The following is a 15,354-nucleotide window of genomic DNA, read 5'->3' on the forward strand; positions in this document are numbered from 1 at the left end:
TTTTAATATTATTAGTATTTTATGCATTTTTATATTTTGGCATTTATATTTTTTAATTTAATTTAAATTAATTTTAATTTTAATTTTATTTTAAATACTTTTAATAAATAAGGCAACGAATCGATTTAACATGAACTCGTTGACTTCATCGCTATGTTGGGTGAATATCACCGGTTCGCGTTAAAATCGATACACCCTTTTAAAAATAAAAAATATTCAAAAAGTCTCATATTTTCAATAAAAAAATTATATTTTTCAAAATTTTTTGTGTCTTCAAAAATTTTTCTCGTGTTTCAAAAAAAAATATTCGTGTTTTCAAAAATAAGACAACGAATCGATTTGACACTAATTCCTTGATTTCATTGCTATGTTGAGTGAATATCACTGGTTCGTGTTAAATACGATAGTGCTCAATTAAAAAATCAAAAAATTTGTGTTTTAAAAATCTTTCCGTGGTTTCAAAAAATATTCGTGTTTTAACAAAATAAAAATAAAAAATATTTCGTTTTTCAAAATTCTCATGTTTTCAAAAAAAATTCTATTTTTTAAAATTTTTCGTGTTTTCAAAAAATTCTCGTGTTTCAAAAAATTCTCGTGTTTCAAAAAATCTTCGTGTTTTCAAAAATCTTCGTGTTTTCAAGATTTCTGTGTTTCAAAAATTTTCATGTTTTCAAAAAAAATTTCTCGTGTTTTAAAAATTTTTGCGTTTTAAAAATTTTTGTGTTTTCAAAAATCCTCGTGTTTTCAAAAATTCCGGTGTTTCAAAAATTCCCGTGTTTTAAAAATTTCTGTGTTTTCAAAAAAAATCTTCGTATTTTCAAAAAATTTTCGTGTTTCACAAATGTTCGTGTTTTAAAATTTTTGTGTTTTGAAAAAATTCTCGTGTTTTAAAAACTGTCGTGTTTTAAAAAAAATTCGTGTTTCTAAAATTTTCGTGTTTCAAAAATTTCTTTTTTTAGAAAAAATTTTGTGCTTCAAAATTCTTCGTGTTAAAAAAAATTCTCGTATTTTGATCGGATCGCGATGAACTATTAAATTTAACTTGTATTTTTGAAAAATAAGACAACGCGCGTTTAACGAGATACTAATTTTGGGCGTCGCGAGGGTGCTAATACCTTCCTCGCGCGTAATCGACTCCCGAACTCTAATTTTCTCTAGATTTTCAAGTAGACCTAAAATTACCTTTTTTTTAGAAAAATTTAAAAATAAATTTTTCTTCTAAAAAGAGAATTTATTAGGTGTCCGATCACACCTAGAAAAAAATATCAGTGGCTACTCCTTTTTCAAATAAAATTGAGATTAAGTTTTCAAATTTTCAATAATTACTTCAATTAGTGTCTGTACTCAAAATTTTTAAGTCGCTACAATAATTAGCTATCTATGGTTGGCATGCCATACGATACAATGTACTATTGACATGTTATATGTTATTGTGGGTTTGCGTCTCATGCATGGGAGTATCGTTCATATATTGTGCTTATGCGCCTATCATTCTATCTTATCGTGGTGTACAAAGATTGGCATCTCTGTACCTAACTCGAGCCTTCACCTTGTATATGAAGGGCTAAAATGTGCTAAAAGAATAAATAAATTATGTTTTTATTGTCGTTTTAATAAATTAATATTATTTTAGAAAATAAAAAAAATAGATATTCATTTATTTATAAATATTTTATTTACTTTTATCGTAAAATGAACTTTTGAATAATTTTTATTTTTAAAATTTTTTATTTAAAATTTTAAATTAAGACAAATTTGTAGAATCTATAAACATTGGGGGCTAAATTTTTTATTATGCCAATTAAAAAAACCCCGTTAGTAATATAATCTATAAACATTGGAGTGCTAAATTTATTATTCCAATAAAAAAAGCTCTCGTTATTACTAATTTAACAGAGGATTGGCTAAAATATTAAATTCTAATAACATTAGTGACTTTTTAAACCTTGGTGACCAAAATAGAAACACTGTATCACCCCAAATCCGACCTAGACGTTAAGGCCAAATCTGGAGAAACTACATTAGTTATTTAAACCCCAGAAGTTAAATCTTAGCTATAGGAACCGAAAATTCTAAAAAACAAAATTTTTAGGAAAACACTTACATTTTAATTTGAAAATAATCCACATAACTTATATATTTTACAGAATAGCTCTTAACTTGATCTCGTTTGAAAATTTCTAGTTTCTTAGAGTGTCTAGAAAATACAAATATGGCAAACATTCGTTAAAGGTTATTTATTCGTTTACGGAAAAACACTTAAGAAATTACCTAATTTGCAATAGATAATTTCCAGAGTTTTAGTTTTGCAAATCAAAATCCATTTTGCTAATTCGTGTGATTTTGCAGTATCACATTCGAAAATATCAATTATAGACGAATTAAACAAAAACTAAAACAAAACCCAAGAACATATTACAGTCCCAAAAGTCCAAAAAAGACAATTACGAAAATCACCATATTTTTATTAACTGAGAAAATAATCTGAGCTCCCGCACGCCGTCTTATTCTAAACTCACCGATTACCTAAAAAGTCAAAAATAAAACAAATGGGTGAGCTATAAAGCTAAGTGTATAACAAGACTCAAACATAAAACACACAAATCACCATATACAAATCAAAGTATCATAGAGAATTTCATTACGAACAATTGAACAGAACTGAGAATGCATGATTACGTCAATGCAATATTTTTCAGAAATTATAATACAGATTTTTCAGAAAACTTCCTATCCAACTTCGCTACACACCAAAATGAAGTTCCCCACAACTCATCCAACCAAATCACACCAATAGATAATTGTGGACATTGCCATTAGAGTTGCAAGTAAAACTGCCATGTAGCGACCTAAAAATTTTGGCAGGGATGCTAGTCGAAGTAATTATTGAAAATTTGAAAACAGTATCTTGATTTTATTTGAAAAAGGAGTCGCCACCGATCTTTTTTCTAGGTGTGATCGGACACCTAATAAATTCTCTTTTTAGAAGAAAATTTTATTTTTTAAATTTTTCTAAAAAAGAGGTAATTTTAGGTCCACGTGAAAATCCAGAGAAAATTATAGTTCGGGAGTTGGTAACGTGCGAGGAAGGTATTAGCACCCTCGCGACACCCAAAATTGGTATCTCGTTAAACGCATGTTGTCCTCATTTTTTTTAAAAATACGAGTTCAATTTAACATTTACTCGCGATTCAATTGAAACTTGAGAATTTTCTTTTTAAAACACGAGAATTTTGAAGCACGAAAATTAAAAAAAACACGAAAGTTTTTGAAACACGAGAATTTTTTGAAAACACGAAAATTTTTGAAATACGAAAATTTTTAAAACACGACAATTTTTGAAAGACGAGAATTTTTTGAATCACCGGAATTTTTGAAAACACGAAAATTTTTGAAACACCGGAATTTTTGAAAATATGAGGATTTTTTGAAACACGGAAATTTTTGAAAACACCATAATTTTTTGAAACACGAGAATTTTTTGAATCACCGGAATTTTTGAAACACCGGAATTTTTGAAAAATGATGATTTTTTGAAACACGGAAATTTTTGAAAACACGAAATTTTTTTTTGAAACACAAGAAATTTTTTTATTGAAGACATGAAAATTTCGAAACTAGCGAATTTTTTTTGAAAACACGAAATTTTTTTAAAAATATTTTTAACTTTTAAAAGGGCGTACCGTGTTTAACGCCAACCGGTGATATTCACCCAACATAGCGATGAAATCAGCGATTTAATGTTAAATCGATTCGTTCCCTTATTGATTAAAATTATTTAATATAAAATAAAATTGAAATTGAATTAAATTAAAAATATAAATGCAAAGATATAAAAATGCATAAAAGTACAAATAATACTAAAACAGAATAGCATAAAAATACGGGCATTAAATTAAAAGTGAAATAAACGAAATTACCGAAAAGATCCAAAACATGAGCTTGGTCGAACGGGTTACCAAATTGAACCCTTTTCTTTCTTTCCTCCTTTTTTCTTTTTTTCTTCTCTTTTTTTCTTCTCTGCTGGGCCGGCCTGTTGGGCCTGTGCACCTGCTGGCTGCTGCTGGGCTGCCTGTGCACTGGGCCTGGCTGTTGCTAGGCCGTTGGGCTTTGGGCTGCTTCTTTCTTTTCATTTTTTTTCTGCTGCTTCTTTCTTTTTTTTCTGCTTTGTTTTTTGGGGGGGCTGTTTTGGGCTTGACTAATGGGCTCACTGGGTCGGGTCGGGTCACCAGATCGGGTCAGATCGGATCCAGATTGGGTCGGATCGGATCTGGGTCGGGTTGGGTCGGTTTGACCCGACTGTTAATTAATTTTTTTCTTTCCCTCTTCTTTTTTCTTCTTCTTTCTTTCTTTCTTCTCTTTTTCTTTCTTTCTTTCTTTCCCGATCAGCCCCCCACCGATTTCTCTGCTGCTGCCGGTGCTTCCTCCGCCTGTGGTGCGACGGCCGACAATGGCGATTCCTCCGCCTCTCCCTTTTTCCTTTTTTGCTTTCTTTTTTTTGTCGTGGGTGTTCTCTTTTTTCTTTGAAATTTTTTTCTTTCCTTGCTTTTTCTTTTTGCTTTGGCTCTTGTTTGCTTTGCTAGGTGTCGGTGAACGGTGATGTTGGTGCGACGGCCGGCGGTGGGCTGCTGTTTTTCCCTTTTTCGCTCAAAAATTTATTTTCTTTTTTTCCTTTTTTGCTTCTTGCTTCGCTGAAAATTTTGGGGGTTTAAAACCCCTTTTATTGTTGATTTTCTGTTCCTTTTGCAGGTGGTAGGTGGCTAGGGGAAGAGGAGGTCATGCCTTAGGTTGGCCGCTGCAGTGCAGGTGAGCAACTTACGTTGTCAGCTGCTAGAAGGACCAAATTACAAATACCGCAAAACTTCTAGTGTCGAAGTGTAATTTTGGAAAATTTAGGGGTCAAAAGGTAATTTCAAGAAAGTTTAGGGTCATAATATAATTTTAAGAAAATTTAGAGGTCAAAATATAATTTTGTAAAAAATACGAAATTTGACTTGGACAAAATTTAGTGATTACATGCCAAATCAGATATATGTTGTCAAGCCACTATATTGCAGCCAAGCTGTCAGAATAGAAGTATGTAGTTAAACCACCAAATAGAGCAGATCATCAAACTGCCAAAACTTCCTCCATACCATATTATCACAACCCCATGCAATGTGACATGGCATGCATATACAGAATCAGAATGATAATCATGTTGAACATGCATCCATATTATTAACAGAATCCAGTAAGCATGGCTTACATGTTTTGTAGACAGATATATCAAAATTACAAATAACCTTAACTAGAAAAGCCACAATGTCACATGCATGGTCGTAAAGTCGATTCAAAAATACAAATTAACATAATCGTACATCATACACACATATACAGACACAACGAATCAGGACATACCATCAGAACTTTTAGTATCAGTTCATACAAATATATATTTCACATACCTTAAACACATCAACATAGAAGCATATTTAATAGATATCTTGTTTCCAAGCCTTAATTAAGCAATATGGGCCCTAAAATCAACATTCATAATGAACCAATTAACAACGAAGTATGAAAGCAAATAACGATATACCAAAAACCAAACACTTTATCGACCACACAAACTAAACCTTTGGCCTTAGCACCAAAATCGGCCCTTTACAATGTTTGGTTACTTACCCCAATTTGAAACAATAATTCCTAACGCTTGCTAATCGACGAAGGAGAGTCTTGCATCTCTTGATTCTAACCTAACAGAACACAAAAAGAATTAATACAAGGATTAATAGCCAACAGAATTTACCTTACCTTTCTACGAGACAACAACATATAACCTCGATACGAATGAGAGTACAGCCAATACTTACCCCAAGATGGAAAACTAAGCATTTGCTCAAAAGCTCAGCACAACTGTCAACACAATGAAACTAGCAGCACAACAAAGATGTGGTGACAACCACAACAACAACAACAAAACGAAAACCGAGAAAAAAATATAAAATGCAGAAAAAAAAGGAACAAGGCAGAAAGAGAGTAGATGACGTAAAAAGAGAGAGACTAGCCAAAAGAAAGAAACAACAAAAAGTTTCAACAACAAAAATGGAAAAGAGGAATGTGGGAAAGAGGAGAATAGAAGGACGTCAGATTGAGGAGAAAAATTAGGAAAATTTTTGGGATAATTTTCAAAAAGAAAACCACCCATATCCCCATTAACTCCCACCGATTCTAATTAATTATCCCTATTCGAATTTTCCCCAGAATTAAAACAAAAATAATCTTATTTGCACACATAAAGATTCAAACACAAGACTCTTGGGTAAGCTAAAATCTTACCACTGAACTAATAGACTCATTTTGTTATTAATTGAAGAAAAATAATTTATAAACCAAATGTTCAGTACTGATAAGCGTTGGGAAAAAAATTAATAAAGATTCAAGGGAAAGGATTTAAACATTGGACCTTAAGCACACAATTAAGGCCACTTAATCACTAAACCAAATCAAATTCCTTAACATAATTTCACAACATTTAATTCAAAAACAGGATGTGACCACTCTTGGTTTCACTAACTCAATTTCTTCTAACCCGATTTTCGGGATGTGACAAACACGTTAGTTGTTGGGTGACTATTTGTATAGTTTACCTAAAATAATAAAATTTAATAGCCCAATGGCTTAAATAAAATATTTCAAATAGTTCAATGATTTAAATAAAAACTTTAGAATAGTTTAGTGACAATTTTTGTAACTTTTTGAAGTCGAGTAACTAAAATGCAAAATTACTAATAGTTTAGTAACCTTAAAATAGTTTACCCTAAAAACCTCATAATTGTTTTTAGGGATAAATCTCAAAACTATACATGAATTTTAGTCTAATGTGCAAATCTATACATGTACTTTGAATTTGTGCAATTTTATACATGAAAAATTGATTTGATCCAATTCTCATAAATTATTAACATAATTTTTGCTATAACATCATTTTATATTTATATATTACATACACGTATAATTATATTTATGCAATATAAAAATAAATTGATATATTTATTTCTTTAAATGTACATGATTGAATCAAAATTAAAGTTTCATGTATACATTTGAACCACAATCAAAGTTTCATGTGTATAATTACATCAAATTAAAATTATTGTATCAAATTGCACATTAAATCAAAGTTCATGTATAATTTTAGAATTTATCCCTTACTTTTAAGACATAAATCCAAATCTCATTCCCCTTATAACTACTTTTAAGACTTAAATTTAAATCTCATTGATTTTAGCATATACTTTTTTTTTCAAATATGTAATTAAAAAAAACGATTGTTGAGAGCCAATAAATTTAATAAATATCACCTAATTATTCGATTTTACTTTTTTAATTACTAGCCATTAAATGGCTAATGGAATATGATATGACAGTTTTTAAAACTAGTATGATAGCAATTTTAACCCTAAATATTTATATATTGTGTCAATTTAGTCTTAGCTTTAAAAAATTTAACCATCACCATTTACACATAATGTAATTTGGTCCTTTTTTGTAGTTTAGCTTTTCTTTATGATTTCATCTAAGCTAAAAAAAAAGATTATTAGCTAAATTTGACCGAAAAACAAATTTTCATATTTCCTCATTCTTTTGTAATTAACCCACAATGTCACAAAGAAAAGTAAAATTACAAAAAGTACCAAATTAGACAATGTGTAAGTGTTGAGAGTTAATTCTTTTTAGAATCGAGACTAAATTGACATATTGTATAAATGTTAAGGGTTAAAGTTGATATTATAATCATTTTAAATGTTGTCAAGTTATCTTTCTATTAGTAATTTAACAATCGAAGACGAAAAAAGAAAAAGTCAAATAGTTAGGTGATCACTTTGTAACTTTTCATAGTTAAGTAACCAAAAAGATTTAGTAATAGTTGGATGACTAGTAGTGTAATTTACCCTAATGTTTTATTGTTTAAAACCATTTTGCTATTTTATAAATCATTATTATTATTTGAATATTCTCATTACTCTATTTGACACAATGTTTAGAACTATCCATAACCCCACCCCAACCCATGAATAGGAGGATAATGCGCTTCAGCGCACTCGAACCCACATCCTCCTGCCTTGGCAACAATACCAATACCAATCGAACTAAGACTCAACCGGCTTATAAATCATTAATCTTAAATTCAATGTTTTTGGAATTGGAAAAAAGAATTTAAAAAATAATTATAAAATTCGGTTCAACCGTCAATCCAATGATTTATACCGATTTATGAGTCAATCCATTTTTCATCTTATTCAGGACCAGTATATCGATTGGTTCTCGATCTAATCAATCTATCTAACCGATCCGATTCTAAAAATGACGGTTAAATGAAAGTAGCAGTTGGACAATACTCTTTTTCCTCCACCCAAATTCCATTCCCTTCTTTGCATTATTGTTGCCTTTTTCATAGCCTTCTTACCAGATCAAACATCTCAAAAATAATTCGTTTTTTATTTTTAATTAAACCAAAAAGAAAAAAAAATCAATAACACACTTTAATTATTTCATCTATTATACACAACTCATACTTGTCTATCTATAAATGTGTCCTTACTTGTACATCTACAAATAAGCACATGCAAAAACACTAAATCTCACAACCTATCTCCAAAATGGCATCCTTTAGGGAAGAACGAGACACTTTCGGCCCCATCAATGTCCCTTCCGATAAGTCGGTTTCGTTTCACCTTCTCATCCTTTTCTTCTTTTCTTTTTCGCCAACACTGTTAGTTATTGTTGTTATTATTGTCATGTCGGTTGTTATAGATTATGGGGAGCACAGACTCAGAGATCATTACAAAATTTCGATATAGGAGGGGCAAGCGAACGTATGCCCGAACCTATTATCCGCGCCTTTGGTGTCCTCAAAAAATGTGCTGCCAAGGTTGATTTTGCTTCACAAACTTTGTGGGTATATATGGAAAGAGAAAGGATTGTATGAAACTGTAATTCCACGTCACCTGTATTCGTTTTCAATAGGAGAATAACAAATTAGATTTTTCCTCCTGATTTTTAACATTTTTAGTTGGATTTGAATTTTTTTCAGGAGGAAAAAGCTGAAAATCAAGAGGAAAAATGTGATTTGTCATTTTTCTTATTGGAAAGGGATAAGAATAATGCGAAATCACAGTTTCATACAATCTCTTCTCTATATAGAAATGTAGGATATAATGGTGTAATTTAGCATTGGTTTGGAATAGGTGAACATGGAGTATGGACTTGATCAAAGTATTGGGAAAGCCATAATGCAAGCAGCCCAAGAAGTAGCCGAAGGCAAACTCAATGATCACTTTCCCCTTGTTGTTTGGCAAACCGGGAGTGGCACTCAGAGTAACATGAATGCCAATGAGGTACGCATGTAACCGGATTTATATTTGATACACTGTTAATAAATTATCGGGTTTATTACATAATTTTACAAGATAGTAATAATAAATTTTTATAAGTTATATTAGGACATTTAAAATGGTAATTAATTAGGAAGAATGGAATGTTGGGCAGGTAATTTCGAACAGAGCAGCAGAAATAATGGGACATAAACGAGGTGAGAAGTCCGTACACCCAAATGATCATGTGAATAAATCTCAATCTTCTAACGACACTTTTCCAACCGTAAGTAATACTATTAGATTGTTCAAATTTCATTATTATTATTTTTTTCCTTTAGATATTTTGAATTTAAACTCTATACTATTCTTTTATAAATTTTATATAATATTCTTTGACCGAGTTGATGTTGAGTTAATTCGTGATATTAATTCATTTAGCCACTTAAATATAATATAAATTATGCTGACTGAGTCTTAATTCGATTGGTATAAGCATTGTTGCCAATGCAGAAGGATGTGGGTTCAAGTGCACTGAAGCGCATTATCCTCCTATTTATGGGTTGGGGAGGGATTATGGGTAGTTCTAGACATTATCTCAAAAAGAGCAGTTATGATTAGTTCCTATAATGAGATTGTTCAAAAAAATAATAATACAAATGATTATATGTATCTTTTAAGCATATTTAAAAATTAATAAATAAGACATTAGTTGTTATTGTGGGCAAAGCAAGTTTAAGTCCGAAAGCTCACTCAAATTTATCTAAGATGACTTTAAAAAAAAAAGCTCAATTCTAAAATAATTTGAACTTAAAAAAAAAATCAAATATGTGAAAATCTCAAATAAAAATCTATGTATAAAATTGCACAAAATCAAAATTTATACATAATATTACTTATTTATCCAAGTTTATGTGCAATTTTAAGATTTATTTCATTATATTATCTTGAAGGCATTTTTATCTTTTTATATCTTTTATATAAAGAAAATAGAATAATACAAATATAATGGAATTTGAAATTAAATCATTATTATTTTTAACATTTTTATTTTACCATTTCAACTAAAGCCTCATTTGTTTTTTATGCCATTTTTTTACATAATTCTATTTTTTACCCTTATTGTGGATGTGTCCTAATCCTGTTATACATTAAAATGCTCACCTAGATCAACATATCTAGGGTGCTCATGTTTGACTGGCTAAAGGATAATAATTAATTTTGTCTCTATTATAATAAAGTCTTTGATAGAATTAGTGTCACGAATGAATTGAGAACCAACTCAATTGGAAAATAACTAAAACACCACTTACTTTAAAGAAACAATAAATATAAGGATATTTATATTTTTTATAATTTATCTAAAATCTATAAAATAAACTACTTTGAAGTACAATGTCAATGTTTCACTTTAGAATGTGTTTTGATGAAGATTTTAAAATTTTTGAGATTTTTTTTTTAACATTAATCTCATTATCGGTTCTTATAGTATATGCTATTTTTTATACAATGTCTAGAACTATCCATAGCTCCTTCCCAACCATTAAATAGAAGGATAATGCGTTTTAGCATACTCAAACCTACGCCTTCTTGCACTGGCAATAATGTCGATGCCAATCGAGCTAAGACTCAATCGGCAAAATTTTTAAGATTTTTAAAATGCTAGCATTTTAGAATTCATCAATTCAAAATGTTAGGACTGATAATTTCTTTGTTTATTAATTGATTTAGGAAAAAATAAGTTATTGAAATTTTACAAATTATAAAATAATTATAAAATAAAAATAATTATATTATAAAAAATATTTAATATGGATATAATTTTATTTATAAAATTTTATAAATAGTTTTAATAAAATACAATTTTAAAAATATATATTATAATTAAATAAACTTATTTTTGAAGTTTAAATTTTTTTTTATCAGAACATCTGTATTAAATCAAATAAAATTATGAAGAATAAAAAAAAACACCTATTTAGGTGGAATCTGGAAAAGGATATTGAGCTATTGAAATACCTCTCACAAAATTTGGATTTCTTCAGCATATTTACCTAAACAAGTACCTTAATATAAATGAAATTTCTCTTACAAATTCCTCACCCAAACACACCTTTAAAGTATTAATAAAGAAGTGTCAGCCAATGGTCTAAAGAGATCTTATATATCATCTTTTAACAATGTATTCTCTTCCACCCTATGAGGGTCATGTAATCTAATATTTTATAATTAAATTTAAATAAAATATTTTTATTATGATATGAAGTTCAACTCATATTAACAATAGGAGGAGAATGCTTTAACACATCCGAACCCATATCCTCTTATATTGACAACAATGTTCAAACCAATCAAACTAATTTACTTATAATTTTAATTATCTCAATCTTTTTTTTTTCTTTGACCAGGTAATGCACATTGCGGCTGCAATGGAAATAAACTCAAGATTGATACCTGAGTTAAAGAATTTGCACTCTGCTCTACATTCAAAGGTTTTCCATGCTTTTTACCCTACTCTCATTATTACCATATAAATTTTAAAATTGAGAGTCATATTAACTAAACTTGTATTTTTAGAGCTTGTTGGATTTTTTTTTAATGTAACTTCGCAAATAAAATGAACAACAGCATCTCATCATGCAATAAGAAAAAATAGAGGAAAAAAAATATAATAGTTTTTTTTTTAAATAGAATGCTTAGAATTATTCATAGTCTCTCTCTAATTCATAAATAGAAGGATAATACGCTTTAGCACACTCGAACCCATCACGTCCTCTTACATTGACAACAATACTTACACCAATCGAACTAAAACTCAATCAACAAAAACATAATAGTTATATCTAAAGAAACCCATAACACTCCAAGTGAAATGAATTACTAACCCATATTCTTTTTACTTCTTGACTTATAAATAAATTAATACAAAATTTTATATTCATTGTAAACTTCAAATGAGAGCTATAAATTTGAAAATGAAAATAGAAAAATACATATATAAGAGAAAAAAATTTGAATTTAATAGTTACCATTTGATTAAGATTAAAATTTTTAAATTCTAAAAGCACAGGGATTGAAAATAACCAAATTAAAATACAAGTACTAAATCCATAACTTACGCAAAATATAGAGTCTGATTGCAGAATTTAACCTAAAATTATTGTTTTAAAAATTTTAGTTTCACTTTAGGACAGAACATATATGACAAACCAATTAATTGAAGAGCTTGCGAACTTAATTTCATTTAATCTATAAATATATAACACTATATTCTAATAAAAATATTTCTTTTTCTTTTTTGTGGTTTTGTTATGGGCAGTCAGTTGAATTCAAAGATATTGTTAAAATTGGTCGCACTCACACTCAAGATGCGACACCTTTGACTCTTGGACAAGAGTTCAGTGGCTATGCTACACAGGCAAGCTCTTCATCTACTGCTGCTCTTTTCTTTTCATTTTTTTACATAATTTCGAGGGTGAGTCTGATATTTGTAATACTTTAAATTAATACATATAATCTCGATATATTGAATTCGTATTTGAGTTAATTCGATCCAAAAATGTATAAAAAAAAATTAATTACTCTGGAACAATTAAAAAATTCTTTAGAAGAAATACAAGTTCTACTTTTGGCGGTAATAGGTTATGGGGTGGTAGTCTCACTTATAAAGTCAAATCAATATGTTCTAAGAAGAAATATTTGAATATCAATCTCATCGATATTATCGGTCTCTTAAGTGTCATACCAAATTTATCAATCAAATCATTTTTTCGATAAATACGAGACATTTAAGTCATATAAGTAAAGAGATCTATTCATTGATAAGAAAAAAAAGAAAAAAGCGTGAGCAGTGATTGGATTGATGATAAAATAGAATCTTGGATCACGAACAGCGATTCGATTAATGATAAAGAAAGAAAATTCTTGATTCAGTTTTCCACCTTAACAACAGAAAAAAAGATTGATTAAATTTTATTGAGTTTGACTCATAGTGATCATTTATCAAAGACTTTAGTTATCAAATAATTGAACAATCAAGACAAATTTACTTATGATACTTAATTGACATTCATAAAAAATATGTAATGAATTATAATTTCAATACATCCTATTTAACTATACCTTGGTCGGGTTGTAGGTAAAGTATGGAATTGATCGAGTTTCGGGCACCCTGCCACGGATGTATCAGGTTTGTCCATCATGTTTGAATCTATATTCCTTTTAAACTGTTTTGAATGGCTGACATATAAGAATGTTTATTATATGACACAGCTTGCACAAGGTGGTACAGCCGTGGGGACTGGATTGAACACAAAGAAAGGGTATATACTTGAATTAAAATCAAAATTTCACGTGTCATTTGAGTGTTTGTAATGCTAAAAACAAATGTCAGGTTTGATGTAAAAATAGCAGCAGCAGTAGCTGAGGAAATAAAGTTGCCATTCGTCACAGCCGAAAATAAGTTCGAAGCTTTGGTATTCACTCCATATCTTTCAAAAACCAAGATATGTCCATGTTGAATGCATCTCTCTATAATTTTGATTTTTGAATAACCAGGCAGCACATGATGCCTTTGTTGAAACCAGTGGAGCTTTGAACACCATAGCTGCATCCCTAATGAAGATTGCAAATGACATACGCTTCTTGGGAAGGTTTTATTTTATTTCATTTTTTTGTTACGTAGAAATATTATTATTGTGTTGGTTTCAAACATTTTGCCTTGGTCCAGTGGTCCTCGATGTGGCCTTGGTGAGCTTATTCTTCCTGAAAATGAACCTGGCAGCAGTATTATGCCTGTAATTTTCTCATCTTTATTTTACTGGATTTATTTATTTATTATATACCACATTCCATAGCTCTATATTCTTGTTATATGTTTCAGGGGAAGGTGAATCCTACCCAATGTGAGGCTCTTACTATGGTCTGTGCCCAGGTAAAAAAAAAAGTTTTCACTGTTTTTATTTTTCCCATTTCCCTCGGTGAGTTATTTACCGCTAGCTGTAAAAATATTTTCAGGTTATGGGTAACCATGTGGCTATAACAGTAGGTGGATCTAATGGCCACTTTGAACTGAATGTGTTCAAGCCATTGATGGCTAGTGCACTCTTACATGTAATGTTTCTTCTTCTTCTTCTTCTTACAATAGTTTCTTAGAAACTGCAATAACTCACTTATAGTTTATATAATTTTATCATAAAATTAATTAATTAATTAATAAAGGTATATTATGGAATGCATTCATTTCAGTCAATACGATTGGTGAGTGATGCATCTGCTTCCTTTGTGAAGAACTGTGTGAAGGGAATTCAAGCTAATAAGGACAGAATTTCAAAATTACTTCATGAGGTCTGTAATCTCTTGACACTACACTCAATCCTTTAAGGTTTTCTTTTATATATATATATAATTAAGGGATGATAGTGGATAACACGAAACCCTGATGAAAAGCATCTAACCTGTCATCATCCCTAATTTTATATCATATGCTAGATTCCCAAGCTAATCCTGATCATATGTTGTTTGGCTTGTGACAAATTGCAGTCTCTAATGCTAGTGACATCCTTGAACCCTGTAAGTACTTTTCATCTTTGTTCCTTTGTGTCCTAAATTACATTCTTGAATCAAATCTGTAATTAATAGTTATTTTGGTTCCAGAAAATTGGTTATGATAATGCTGCAGCAGTTGCCAAGAAAGCACATAAAGAAGGCAGCTCTTTGAAGGTAAAACTCATACTTGTGCTTATACTAATCATTTTCATGCAAATATGAAATGTAGGCGACGAGACCCTCTGAATGTTTTGTAGGAAGCGGCATTGAATCTTGGGATGCTCACAGAAGAAGAATTCGAAAGTTTAGTGGTGCCTGAGAAAATGATTGCCCCATCTGATTAAGTTGAATTACCAAATAAAATTCAACACTCAATTCTTTTTTGTCCATGTTCTGATTTTGGAATACATTAGGATATCTCATAAATTATTTAGTTTCGATTTGAAAA

The 15,354-nt window shown here is 29.9% G+C and overlaps 1 protein-coding gene across 1 annotated transcript; it reads left to right on the top strand.

The window, feature by feature from the left end:
• Window positions 1-8,555: 8,555 nt before the first annotated feature.
• Window positions 8,556-15,354, top strand: LOC107919071 (fumarate hydratase 1, mitochondrial). Its single transcript, XM_016848598.2, has 17 exons — window positions 8,556-8,704; window positions 8,800-8,917; window positions 9,234-9,383; window positions 9,535-9,645; window positions 11,768-11,851; window positions 12,679-12,777; window positions 13,498-13,548; window positions 13,632-13,681; window positions 13,753-13,834; window positions 13,917-14,011; window positions 14,089-14,155; window positions 14,242-14,292; window positions 14,376-14,471; window positions 14,607-14,705; window positions 14,901-14,930; window positions 15,015-15,080; window positions 15,164-15,354. The coding sequence occupies exons 1-17, from the start codon at window positions 8,646-8,648 to the stop codon at window positions 15,248-15,250; spliced, it is 1,395 nt and encodes a 464-aa protein (XP_016704087.2). The 5' UTR covers window positions 8,556-8,645; the 3' UTR covers window positions 15,251-15,354.

Source organism: Gossypium hirsutum, chromosome D08 (genome assembly GCF_007990345.1).
Source record: "Gossypium hirsutum isolate 1008001.06 chromosome D08, Gossypium_hirsutum_v2.1, whole genome shotgun sequence".
Lineage (NCBI taxonomy): Eukaryota > Viridiplantae > Streptophyta > Magnoliopsida > Malvales > Malvaceae > Gossypium > Gossypium hirsutum.